Source organism: Phoca vitulina, unplaced genomic scaffold (assembly GCF_004348235.1).
Source record: "Phoca vitulina isolate PV1807 unplaced genomic scaffold, GSC_HSeal_1.0 scaffold2, whole genome shotgun sequence".
Lineage (NCBI taxonomy): Eukaryota > Metazoa > Chordata > Mammalia > Carnivora > Phocidae > Phoca > Phoca vitulina.
In genome coordinates, this window is record NW_022589705.1 from 95115518 (window position 1) to 95128371 (window position 12854).

Consider the following 12854-nt stretch of genomic DNA (forward strand, 5'->3'; position numbering starts at 1 on the left):
TCTCCCGACTGTCCTTTGTGCTCATGTCCAGCACAGCTGTTAGGAACCAGCTGCTGCTCCTGGCGGAAGAGGGTGGGCGTGCTGTGGGAGCGGGAAGAGCAAAGCCCCTCTGAACCCTTCCGTCACATCCAGCCTTCTCTCCTGCAGGGGGAGCTGATCACCTTCTATTACTACTGGAAGAAGACCCCCGAAGCAGCCAGCTCCCGGGCCCATCGGAGGCACCGCAGGCAGGCCGTGTTCAGGAGGATCAAGACCCGCACCGCATCCACACCCGTCAGCACGCCCTCCAGACCCCCCTCCAGCGAATTCCGTAAGTGAGGGACTTCTCCCACGCAGCCACACGTGCATTGTCCCAGCTCGGAGCCCACCGTCACAGGCATCCTTGTCACAGTACGGGTTGGGGACGTAGTGTGTGCTGGGCATATGTGCAGAGTCCGCACCCAGATGTAGCGTGGACTTTGGGGTTTTGGTAGGAGAGTTTTACGAATTATTCATGCGTTTAAATTTTTAAAATAAACTCAACATCATTTTAATTTTTTAGGGAAATGTAAGTCTTGACCATCTCTCGGGGTGTTTTCAGTAACTTCGGAGGAGGTTGTTCACTTCGTAGATGACGTACTGTCTGAGTCTCATTGCATTGGTATTGTGTTAGCAGTAAGAGCAGATTAACATTTTCTCCTTTTTCCTCCTGCTTTACCAAGATCCTCCTCTTGGTCCCAGTGTGATGTGCAGTCTAATATGATACCTTCCTAACCCTTAAAAGCTCGCACACAGCAGTGGGCCTTGGGGTTCTGTCCTGGCCCGTGGCACTCAGCCTGAGGGCTGCTTATGTTGCACTTGCAAACGAGAAATAATCCATGTGTGCCGGGTGGGGGCGGGGGTAGGACTCGATGGAGAGGGAGCTCCTCAGGATGCCTGGATATGTCAGGGGCTGTGTATGGACGTACTTCGCCTGTTCACGTTCCCAGCTGTGGGCATCAGTGCCTCCCACGCCAGGATGCAGCTGTGACACCAGTCTCCAAAAATAGGGTAGGGCAGACCCTTGGGCACCTACCGCACACGGGTTCTTCGTTCTGGTCTCTTGGCCCTGAGGAATGCAGAGTGGTCCTTCGTGCACACTGCCTCACCTCAGCCTTCCAGGCCGCTCTGACTGGTGGCTTAGAGCCTGGGGCAGGTCACAGGTGGTCCCGGTCTTGGCCAAGCATGATGGTTTCTCCCCCACCCCTGTTGTGTTCCTGCCATGCCCAGTGGACTTGAGTTCAGCCAGCGAGGATGACTTTGACAGTGAAGACAGCGAGCAGGAATTAAAGGGGTACGCCTGCCGCCACTGCTTTACCACCAGTAAGTGGGGATCGGGGGTGGGGGGAGCAGTGGGAGCATTCACCGAGACAGGCCAGGCTCAGGCACTTTCAGGTTCTGAACGTTTCATGAATCCAGTTGAAGACCTGCCAGAGTGTCACTGGCTTGACATTTGCATTGTGCTTCAGGGTTACTTGAGAAAGCAGAAATCTGTATATTGTGTCACTCCCCCGTTTACAGTCAGTGTGGTCGGGGTTGGGGTACCTGTGTTTCTGGGAAGCCTGTTGCCATCTCCTGCCGGGCACCATGAGATTGGGGAAGGGGGTGGATGTTCCTGAAATCCTCTCCCGCCCTGGGAGAGAGCAGGCAGCAGCAGAGTGAGTGATGGGCATCTGTCTGAGCCCATGGAAGGGCCCCCCACCCGCATTCCTCTTCCCTCACGCAGCCTCCAAAGACTGGCACCACGGGGGCCGGGAGAACATCCTGCTCTGCACAGACTGCCGCATCCACTTCAAGAAATACGGCGAGCTCCCCCCCATTGAGAAGCCCGTGGACCCTCCCCCATTCATGTTCAAACCTGTCAAAGAGGAAGATGATGGGCTCAGTGGGAAGCATAGCATGAGGACTCGGCGCAGTCGTGGCTCGGTGAGTCCTCAGGGCAGGCGACCCGGGCCACTTCAGGTTACTAGGATGCTGGGGCTTGTGCTTCCCAGGAGGTTGGGAAGCGATTCATTCTGGGTAGAGAACCAGCCCCCTTCAAGAAGTGATTGGCTCAAAGGTATTTGTTTTGTCTGTGAGTCTGGAAAGAGCCACTGCTTTCTCCCTCCCTGCCTCGTGTCGTCAGTGGGGTGCACGTCCTGAGCTTACTTTTACAGAGAACTCTTAGGTATCAGTGTCTGGTTCAGTGCAGGCTTTCCAAGTCTCCCGACTTTCCTCTGGACCCTGGGCCCACCTGTAGTGTGACATCTTGCTGCTATTTAAAACTTGCAGGTGCTTTTTTTTTTTTCCTAATATTTGATTCAGTTTTAGAAACTTTTGGTACATTTACCTCCTCACTGTATAGCCTTTTTCATAAAGAGGTTTTGTTTTCCAGGTTGGAAATGTGGCAGCAGGGACCTTTGGGAGCAAGGGTTTTCCCAGCCTGGGAGCTGGGGAATGCCCCAGGGCCCTTCCCTGTGGCTGGCCTCCCCAGTGGCCCTTATAGGCATGTAGATGGCACCGTTCACCTTCCTCTGACCCTAGCATCTTGTCAAGGCTGCTTGTTCCCAGGCCACCCAGCAGATGGACTGACGTGAATCATTGTCCCCCCATCTCTTCTGAGCCCCATGGCTTTGCAGAAACGTGCTCAAGTGCTTGTGGTTTTAGGAGCTGAGCTACATTATTTGACAGCTTCTCCCTTTGGGTCACTTCTCGTACTGGCAGATGAAATCAGCAGCTGTTTGGTTTGGTTTGGGTGAGGAAGTAGGCAGTTCTGTGGAATAAAGAGAGTGAGGTGATTTGAAGCAGAGCGTATGATTGTCATTCTGGAGAACTTGGCAGAGTAGACGGCCCTCGCTGACTTCTGCCCCTCAGAAAATCTTGCTCGTTTCTACCACACAATATCCAGGACCATCCCTAGAGATGAGTGCTTTGGGTTTAAGAATTGCTCTTTTCCATGTGAACCCACCCATTCACCCCCTCCTCCCTTAGCTCCATATTGACCCCCCACACAGCGAGGGACAGCCAGAGGTGCCTGTGCTTGCCAGGGCCTGGTATTTGCCATAATGCTGGTGGTGAGGTCTGCTCCTGAGGCTCCTGCGTGTGTGCTGGGGTCTAGTCTCACCAGCCTCCGGTTTGGGTGGGCAGATGTCTACACTGCGCAGTGGTCGAAAGAAGCAGCCAGCCAGCCCTGATGGTCGCGCCTCGCCCATCAATGAAGACATCCGCTCCAGTGGCCGGAACTCGCCCAGCGCTGCCAGCACCTCTAGCAATGATAGTAAAGCAGAGACAGTGAAGAAGTCAGCCAAGGTGAGGTGCCCGTCCCCAAGGGTGGTGGGCCTGCTTGGCCCTGCCTCTCATTAAAACCCCAGGTTGCTGGAGTTGATGTTCAGCTCCCTCAGATAAGGGCTGCAGGATGTTCCTGGAGGCTCCCTGGGCATCAGCATTGCCCTAGACTAGGGCTGCAGACTGCGGCCTGGGGTCTAGGGTCTGGAGAAAGGGGGTCCAGTGCAGCTCCCAGCACTGACCTTTGGGGGCCGTCTCTGCCTTGAGTTTCCCAAGGCCTCAGGGGCAAAGGGTAGGGTGTAATTGGAAAGGCTCCTCCCTCCTCCCCGCCCTCCCACCCCCCAAGCCAAGTTACTTCCACCCCCAGATACTTGTTTTTTCCTGGCCTCAGCTAGTCCCTTCCAGAGCTTTCTTGCTTCTGGAGATGGAACTCCGAGTTCGGGAGCAAGGTGTCAGCAAACCATGGTCATTTACCCGCTGAGGCTGATGGGACATCCTCCCTTGGCCTGATGCCCCTCTTGGGCTTTCCCACCGCAGAAGGTGAAGGAGGAGGCCTCATCCCCCCTGAAGAGCACCAAGCGCCAGCGGGAGAAGGTGGCCTCTGATACAGAGGAGGCCGACAGGAGCAGCTCCAAGAAGACGAAAACCCAGGTGAGCTGCGCAGCTGAGCCACTGTGACTGTGGCTGGCAGCTCACGCCCCTTGAGAGGCCTGGAGCCCACATTCTTCCTGGGGCCTAGTGGGGCCCCATCTCCTAGGGAGGGACCTAGATTGGTTCCCGAGACTGGCCGGGTCAAAGGAGGACCTGCAGTCTCTGGGGCCAGGCTTGCCGCCTTGTTCGCTAGCAACGCAGGGCAGCAAGAGGCTCTGCTGTCCCAGGGCTTCATCCCTGCCATCTCTGGCCCTAGGAGATCAGCCGGCCCAACTCGCCATCGGAAGGCGAAGGAGAGAGTTCGGACAGCCGCAGCGTCAACGATGAGGGCAGCAGTGACCCCAAAGACATCGACCAGGACAATCGCAGCACGTCCCCCAGCATCCCCAGCCCCCAGGACAACGAGAGCGACTCGGACTCTTCGGCCCAGCAGCAGATGCTGCAGGCCCAGCCCCCAGCCTTGCAGGGGGCCCCCGGTGCGGCCCCTCCAGCGACCTCCACCGCCCCTCCAGGAACCTCCCAGCTCCCCACACCAGGGCCCGCGCCCTCTGCCACTGCAGGCCCTCCACAGGGCTCCCCCTCGGCCTCCCAGCCCCCCGGCCAGCCGCAGGCCCCGGCAGTTCCTGCTCCCCATGCTCATATCCAGCAGGCGCCCTCCCTGCACCCACAGCGGCTGCCCTCACCACATCCCCCGCTCCAGCCTCTGACCGTGCCAGCTGGCCAGACCGCCGCCCCACCTCACAGCCAGCCCCCTCTGCATAGTCAGGGCCCAGGTGGCCCTCACAGCCTCCAGGCCGGGCCCCTGCTGCAGCACCCAGGCCCCCCTCAGCCCTTCGGCCTCCCTCCCCAGGCCTCCCAGGCGTCAGCTCTCCCTCACGCCTCCTTGCAGCCCGCAGCCTCACAGTCAGCGCTGCAGCCCCAGCAGCCCCCACGGGAGCAGCCCCTGCCGCCGGCCCCCTTGGCCATGCCCCACATCAAGCCCCCACCCACCACACCCATCCCCCAGCTGCCAGCCCCCCAAGCCCACAAGCACCCGCCTCACCTCTCCGGGCCCTCGCCCTTCTCCATGAATGCCAACCTCCCACCCCCTCCAGCACTGAAGCCCCTGAGCTCCCTGTCCACACACCATCCCCCCTCAGCCCATCCCCCTCCCCTGCAGCTCATGCCTCAGAGCCAGCCCCTGCCCTCCTCCCCTGCACAGCCCCCAGTGCTGACCCAGAGCCAGAGCCTGCCTCCTGCTGCTGCCGCTCACCCCCCAGCAGGCCTCCACCAGGTGCCCCCCCAGCCCCCATTTGCTCAGCACCCCTTTGTCCCTGGGGGACCTCCTCCCATCACCCCTCCAACCTGCTCCTCCACCTCCACCCCACCTGCGGGACCTGGCCCCTCGGCCCAGGCACCCTGCTCTGCTGCTGTTCCCTCGGGAGGCAGTGTACCCGGGGGGACAGCGTGTCCGCTCCCCACGGTCCAGATCAAGGAAGAGGCTCTGGATGATGCTGAGGAGCCTGAGAGCCCACCTCCCCCACCTAGGAGCCCGTCCCCCGAGCCCACTGTGGTGGACACCCCCAGCCATGCCAGCCAGTCAGCCAGGTACTGGCCCCCCAGGAATGCGGGCACGGCCAGGGCAGGGACGGGCTGGGCAGCTGGGGCAGGCTGCGGCTTCGGCGGGGCCCCAGCGAGAGACGTGGCCTTCTTTAGGTTCTACAAACATCTGGACCGTGGTTACAACTCGTGTGCGCGGACAGACCTGTATTTCATGCCTCTGGCGGGATCCAAACTGGCCAAGAAGAGGGAGGAGGCCATCGAGAAGGCCAAACGGGAGGCTGAGCAGAAAGCACGAGAGGAGCGGGAGCGCGAGAAGGAGAAGGAGAAAGAGCGCGAGCGGGAACGAGAGCGGGAGCGGGAGGCAGAGAGAGCAGCCGTGAGTTGGGGGTCAGCCAGGCAGCGGGGGGTCCCTCCCCAGCTCTGCTCTGCGGCTCACTCTCCGATGCACAGCCCCATCCAGGGCACAAGGGAAGCTGTAGGCACAAAGCAGACTGTCCCAGCAGCGGCTGGACCATGTCCTTGCGGCCCAAGCCTGTCCCTGGCCATGGCTGGGGCCTGCTCTTGGTGTTGGGTGGATGGACCACGTTGGCTGGCCAGTGCGGGATGGCAGCAGGGCCAGGCTCAGCTCTGCAGAGTGAGCGCCTGCCCCTCACACCTTCCCTTCCTTCAGCAGAAGGCGTCCAGCTCAGCCCACGAGGGCCGCCTCAGCGACCCCCAGCTCAGTGGTCCGGGCCACATGCGGCCATCCTTCGAGCCGCCACCAACCACCATTGCCGCGGTGCCTCCATACATCGGGCCCGACACGCCTGCCCTTCGGACTCTGAGCGAGTACGCTCGGCCCCACGTCATGTCACCCACCAACCGCAACCACCCCTTCTACATGCCCCTCAACCCCACTGACCCCCTGCTGGCCTACCACATGCCCGGCCTCTACAACGTGGACCCCACCATCCGGGAACGGGAGCTCCGGGAGCGGGAGATCCGGGAGCGGGAGATCCGGGAGCGGGAGCTACGGGAGAGGATGAAGCCAGGCTTCGAGGTGAAGCCCCCGGAGCTGGACCCCCTGCACCCAGCCACCAACCCCATGGAGCACTTCGCCCGGCACAGCGCCCTCACCATTCCCCCCACTGCGGGCCCCCACCCTTTTGCTTCTTTCCACCCGGGCCTGAACCCCCTGGAGAGGGAGAGACTGGCCCTGGCGGGCCCCCAGCTGCGGCCCGAGATGAGCTACCCTGATAGACTGGCGGCCGAGCGGATCCACGCCGAGCGCATGGCATCGCTGACCAGCGACCCTCTGGCCCGCCTGCAGATGTTCAACGTGACTCCACACCATCACCAGCACTCACACATCCACTCGCACCTCCACCTCCACCAGCAGGACCCCCTCCACCAAGGTGGGTGACCCCCGGGCTGGGCTGTGAGAGGGCGCTGTGGGTTGAGTTCTGGTCTAACAAGGCACAGGGCAGAGGCAGAGCCACCGTCCAGAAGCAGAGGCGGTTCTTTCCTGAAGGAATCCCTCATTCCTGACAGAGCTGAGAATGGTCTGCGTCTGTCTGGGAACCCTCTCGTTGCTTCCCTCACCCGCAGCCTTTGTCTCCGCCCAGCCCCTCTGTTCTCCAGAGCTGCAAGTCCCCAGAACGCTGAGTCACCCTGGGGCCCTTTGCTTGCAGTTTCCTGGATAAAGCTTAGGTTCTTGGCCCCGTGCCTCTGGTGCTGGGGATAGCGGGAAGCAGCCTGTGCTCCCGGAGTCGGCTTAAAGGCAGGAAGTGGGGCCTGAGGAGCAAGGCAGGGCGTTGGAGCCCAGGTGGAGGCAACTGAGACACCCAGGGAGGCTCTAGGGTATCTTTCAGTGAGAACTTAACAGTCCTCCTGTTCCGTCTTTGGGTACAGGGCCTTGGCTCATCTGGTCAGGGCCACCCAGTCCCATCCGTTCTGGGAATGAGAGCTCCCAAAGTTCTGCCGACTGGCCAGCTGGGTTAAAGGCAGAGACAGGTACAGCTGGGGTCCCTGCTCCGTCTATAGCTCTGCAGACCGGCTAGATGGGGTGGGAGGAGCTGGGCTGCACTCGGGGACCAAGGCCTGCCGTGGAGTCCCAGGGCACAGCCCACATGCAGGACTTCACAGTGGCCAGACCTGCCTCCATGCTGGGGAGGAGGGTGACTGATAGAGCAGGGCCCAGAGGTGGGGAGGGCAGCACCTTGCTTTCCACCTCTGCACCGAGCCCTGATGTGGGGAGCCTGGACTCTGTCCAGGCAGGTCGTTCTGGGGAAGCCTGGGAGCTGTCCCTTTCACTCCATGGTCCTGACACCTGGAACTTTGATGCCAGCCGGCATGGGCTGTCTAAGCCCCTGTGTAACCAGTGGATGTGTCTTAGTGCTGTTTGAGGACAGGCAGTCATTCGTCCATCTGACAAATAGTTCCGGAGCACCTGCGGTACGTCAGGCGCAGCTCTAGACGCTGGTAACGAGCCTGTCCGTCTTACCGTCCCCATCTGGAGGCAGGCAGGCAGTGTATCTTGGAGTGTGAAAAGCAGGCCGGGTTCTGGAGGACAGCTAACCAGGGGGAGGGAACAGGGTAGCTGGGAGCAAGGTTGTAATTAGAAAGCCATGAGAAAGCCTTGTCAAGAAGGTAACTTGGAGTGGGCTTGAAGGTGGGAAGGGACATCTGCAGGGAGGGAGGGACAGGGGCCCAGGGCCCAGAGAGGAGAGAGCAGGGCTTAGTGAGCCTCTTCCCTGCCAACGGCACGCAGCATCTGGCAGCACCCGCTCTGCCGACCCCCTGTGGGTTCTGTGGGTGAAGGGCCGGCGAGGCGGCCCTGGGGTCCCTGTGGACCTGACAGGTGCAGGGCAGGCCTAGAGTGTTCGGCCAGGTGGGCTCGGATGATCAAGGGTTCTCAGTAAAACAGCGTGGAGGAGACTCTGCTTGTAGGGGTGCAGGGTGCTCAGGAATAAGAGGAGGAAATAGTGTGTGAACTTACCTCTGTGATACTTTCTGGAACTTTACTGCAGGTTGGGGTGGGAGCAGCCACTTTGGGTCAGGATTTTTGGTGGCCCTGGTGGCCAGGAGCCGGCTGTGGTGAGACGGAAGTCACTGGTAATTACGGCCGAGGAGGGCGGACACGGCGAGAGCCCCAGAGCCCTGCACCACTTGCATCTGGATTTCTGCCTCTTTTTTAGGTTCAGCAGGCCCAGTGCACCCACTGGTTGACCCCCTGACTGCTGGCCCTCACCTGGCTCGCTTTCCCTATCCCCCTGGCACCCTCCCCAATCCTCTGCTTGGACAGCCCCCCCATGAGCACGAGATGCTTCGTCATCCAGTGTTTGGTAAGAATGCGCCTGGGGAGGAGGGGCCGGTGTGAGAGTTGGGTTGGTATCTGATGTCCCGTTCATTCATTCATTCATTCATCCACGTATTCAACAAATACCTTCTGTGTGCCGAGAATCCACCTGGGAACCAGGCAGGCAAACCCCTGTCCTCAGAGAGCTGGGGGTGAATGAGTACAAATGAGTCCTTAGAGCCAGGACAAGGACAGTGTGAGGTGAAGGAGTGACAGAGGCGCTGAGTCTAAACCGAGAGTTCAGAGTGGGCCTCTGTGAAGAAGGAAGAGCCTGAAACCTTGAGGACGAGGGAGTGCATATTCCATCCTCCCCTGACCTCCACCCCCAGGGTCAGGGGATCCAAGGGACAGTACTTTGGGCCTCCTCTCTCTCCTGGGGGGGGGGGGGCGCTCTGCTCCACGGGCCCCTGCAGAGTAAGTAGGCTCTTGCTCCTCCCTGCAGGGCTGTCTCCTGACCTGACCTCCTTGCTGGCCTCATCCTGGCCACTCCCCTGGCCTGTCTGTATTGAAGGCTGTTTTGTGTTTGGCAGGTACCCCCTACCCCCGAGACCTGCCTGGGGCCATCCCACCCCCCATGTCTGCAGCCCACCAGCTGCAGGCCATGCATGCCCAGTCAGCAGAGCTGCAGAGACTGGCCATGGAACAGCAGTGGCTGCATGGACACCCCCACATGCATGGTGGCCACCTACCAAGTCAGGAAGATTATTACAGGTGAGGTGGGGCGGGGCCAGAAGGGGGTGGGGGCTCGCTCTCTGAGCCCAGGCTCCCATGTACCCCACCTGTGGGCCACTGACCCAGCCTAATGGTTGCCCCTCCTGGCCGTGCCCACAGTGCTCCTCCCATATCAGCAAGTGCCAGACTCCTCCCCATGGCTCTGCAGGCCCTGGCCTCTCGGCCCTGGAGGGGACTCCCACGGAGCCATCTTGATGGGAGGGAGGGGAGGGGGAAGGTCACCTGCATGGGAGGCCACTCCGGTCATCTGCACCCTCGAGCTGCATGCCTGGTCCCACCTTCCCAGGCCTGGTGCTGAATACTTTCTCCCTTTGTTTTCTTTCTAGTCGACTGAAGAAAGAAGGTGACAAGCAGTTATAAGTTATTTATTTGTTAGCGCTGGCTGTGGAAACCCCAATTCTTGGGGGGAGAAACAGGACTTTTTACATACAATACGAGCTACAAAAGCAAAAAGAATATCTTCTAAAGATTTCTTTATATATTTAAAAACCCCACCACTAAAAATGTTATCAGCATAATAGTGTTTGTTTGTAGAGAGGATTCCTTGAGACTGGTTTGGGTCTCCCTGCATGACAGTCCCCCAGAAACTTAGTGAGTCCTGGACTGGACTGAACATTCAGAAAACTTTCCCTGCAATCTTGGGGTTTGGCTTTAGTTTTCTTTTCCTTCCTTGATTTCTTGGTAGGTGCTAGAATCCAGTTCACACCCTTCACTGTGCGTGCAGACACACTCAGTTACGTGTGTTCCAGAACCCACAAGGTTTGCAGATAGGTGGCATATGAGTTTGGAATCCAAGAGCTATAATTTTTAAAAAAACTTTTATTTTAATACATTGTAGGAGATCTTCATAATTTGAGAAAGTTCTGCAGCATGGCTTTTTACGTCTGTAAATAAATAATTTTAGAATGGCATTTTTTTTTTCTTCCACAAACTATTCTGATCTATTTTTTCCAGCCATGTCACTAATTGTGAATTCCTACCAGCTATTGACAGAATACAGAGTTGATTTTTTAATAAAAAGTTATATATAATTATCCCTTTAATTAAAGGGAGCAGATGGGCGTTACTAATTGCAAACGGGCAGAGGCTTGGGACGCGGTGCGGTCACAGCAGTGAGCATCCAGGGGTCTGCAGGGATGATGTTACGGACCGTTTCTTTGTTTTGCTGCCTTGATTTTCACTTCTGTCTGTTCCTAGCTTGTGCTTTGCCAGAGGTGCGGATATCTGTTAGATGAAACCGTTTTTATTTTGTCCCAGGAGTGCAGGAGTTAAATTTCCACCTTGTTCTGTCTCTGCAGGATAGAAAGCACATGTTTCTGTGTGTCTGATTGTAGATTTCCTTCTAGATTTCTATGCACACACATTTGGTTGTTCTGGATGAACTGCCTTTTTAAATACTCTGACAATTTCATAAACATTCTAGAAAATTCAAGAAAACACCATTCCTTACAAAGAACTCAGCACACACACTTGCCAGAGGAATTTGTTTTTTTAAAAAAAAAAAACAAAACTCTTTTGTGTGTGTCATCATTAGGATCTTCCTGTGGGGAGGCCAGGTCCTCCTGGCCACGCAGCTGGAGGCCCCGGAGTTGGCATGGTTGTGGGTGGCGGCCTGTGCATCTCCCCCAGGAGCAGGTCCGTGCGTGGTGACCCACGTCGGATGGGGACACCATTTGAATCCCACTGTTTCTCCTGGGAGTAGGAACAAGAGTCGCAGCCGCTGACGTGGAATGAGAAGGCAGGCTTTCTTGCACCTGGGAGCTGCCAGTCTGAGGGCTCCGGCTGTTACGCGGAGCGTCCACCTCTCCTTTCTGAGTTGCAGGCATGGTGTGCTTTCTCCAGGGTGGAGGGTGGGGGACCTGGGGATGTCTGCACCTGGGGATCCGGCCTTCTGTCAGGGTGTGATCTTTCCTGTTCCATCCCCGCCCCAGACTCGAGGGCCGCTTCTGCCATTGTGTATGGTAGTCCCATCGGAGAGCTGCCGGATGACGTGGCAGAGCGCACGAGGGTCGGTGGGTGTGGGGTGTGGCCAGGACTGGGGCTCAGTTGGGGACAGGACCAGAAGGCTGGCGCGCTGACCCAGAAGCCATCAGGCATTAGCTGAGATTCAGGTTCCGGACCCAAACCTGCATCAGGGGCATTTCCAGTTTCTATTAAAACTATGTTTGGTTTCAGTTGGGACAGACAGGATTGTTTTGTCTGCTAGGAATGTTCTGGAAATGTTTGTCGCTTTTCTCTTTCATTTTCTCCTGTTCCATTTCTGCCTTAACTTAGCTCCTTAGAGGGAGGCGAGCTCAAAGGAGCCCTGTGTCCCCAAACTCAGGCCACATGGGCAGGAGGCACTTGTTTCCTCTGGGGGCAGGGCTGGCCCTCCTGCAGCTCCTGCCTGAGGCCCCCACCTCCTCTGCATCTCTGTTTTCCTTTTGGTGGAACACAGTGCCTGCCATTCAGTTAGACCTTCTTGACCGCCTCTCTGTGTCATCCGTTTTTCCAAAGAAGAGACAGAGTGAAGTACTTAGAAGTCTTTACTTGAAGACTGTCTGAAGGTGTTTTCTCGTTAGGTTTTGGTTTTCCCCCATATCCCAAGGTGAAGCACTGAGATTCTTCCATTTAAGAACCTACGACCTGAAACCCTCACCTGGTCAGCCACAGTTTGTTTAGGAGGCCCCAGACCTTCACAGTGTCTTTGAAGCCCGACCCCTTGGTTTCCTTTTGGATTTTCCTTCCTTTTGTTTGAAGTTTGGTTTTGCTTTTCTGTGTTCTGTACGTATCTTGTTGAATGTTGTCCAGATTGAGCTTCATGTTCCACTGCGGCAGCAGAGTGTACATCCTGATTTGCTACGTTTATATATATCTTGAAGCTAAGTGTATATATGAGTAGTTTGCCATGAGATAACACAGTGTAAACAGAGTAGACACCCAGAAATCGTGACTTCTGTGTTCTCTCCATTTGAGTATTTTGTAATTTTTTTGAAATATTTGTGGACATAAATAAAACCAAGCTACACTACAGCAGCTGGGTGTTCACCAGTGGACTGTGTCTCATTCCTGGGAGTGGGTGGGGGTCTTGGCAGTTGCCCCTACCTAGGTCCCCCAGGCTGGGGAAGGGGCAGAGGGGAGAGTTCGGGTCTCAGCTGTTTCTGGCACACTGCTTCCCTACCCTCCAAAGCACCTTCTGGATAGATTCTTCCTGCCGTGTCTGGTAGGAAGGGTTTCTGTGGTGAGTGCTCTTGGGGATGCTCCGACCTGCTGGCTTGAGATAATCGGGACCCACAATGAGCTTACCCAGGCAGCAGAATGGGCCCGGGGG

The 12854-nt window shown here is 57.4% G+C and overlaps 1 protein-coding gene across 8 annotated transcripts in view; it reads left to right on the forward strand.

Moving 5' to 3' along the window:
- The window catches only part of RERE (arginine-glutamic acid dipeptide repeats), a 415425-nt gene extending 402571 nt beyond the window's left edge, over nucleotides 1-12854 (forward strand). For 4 of the 8 annotated variants that reach the window (XM_032394228.1, XM_032394236.1, XM_032394219.1 and 1 more), the window contains 11 exons: nucleotides 148-310; nucleotides 1249-1341; nucleotides 1745-1944; nucleotides 3145-3306; nucleotides 3820-3933; nucleotides 4190-5520; nucleotides 5629-5851; nucleotides 6149-6869; nucleotides 8652-8798; nucleotides 9343-9523; nucleotides 9871-12837. In XM_032394228.1, coding sequence (XP_032250119.1) covers nucleotides 148-310; nucleotides 1249-1341; nucleotides 1745-1944; nucleotides 3145-3306; nucleotides 3820-3933; nucleotides 4190-5520; nucleotides 5629-5851; nucleotides 6149-6869; nucleotides 8652-8798; nucleotides 9343-9523; nucleotides 9871-9904 — 3369 coding nt within the window. In that variant the 3' untranslated portion in view covers nucleotides 9905-12837. Of the gene's footprint in view, nucleotides 1-147; nucleotides 311-1248; nucleotides 1342-1744; nucleotides 1945-3144; nucleotides 3307-3819; nucleotides 3934-4189; nucleotides 5521-5628; nucleotides 5852-6148; nucleotides 6870-8651; nucleotides 8799-9342; nucleotides 9524-9870 lie in introns of all 8 variants that reach the window. The other 4 variants (XM_032394255.1, XM_032394263.1, XM_032394266.1 and 1 more) reach the window with 1 other exon arrangement.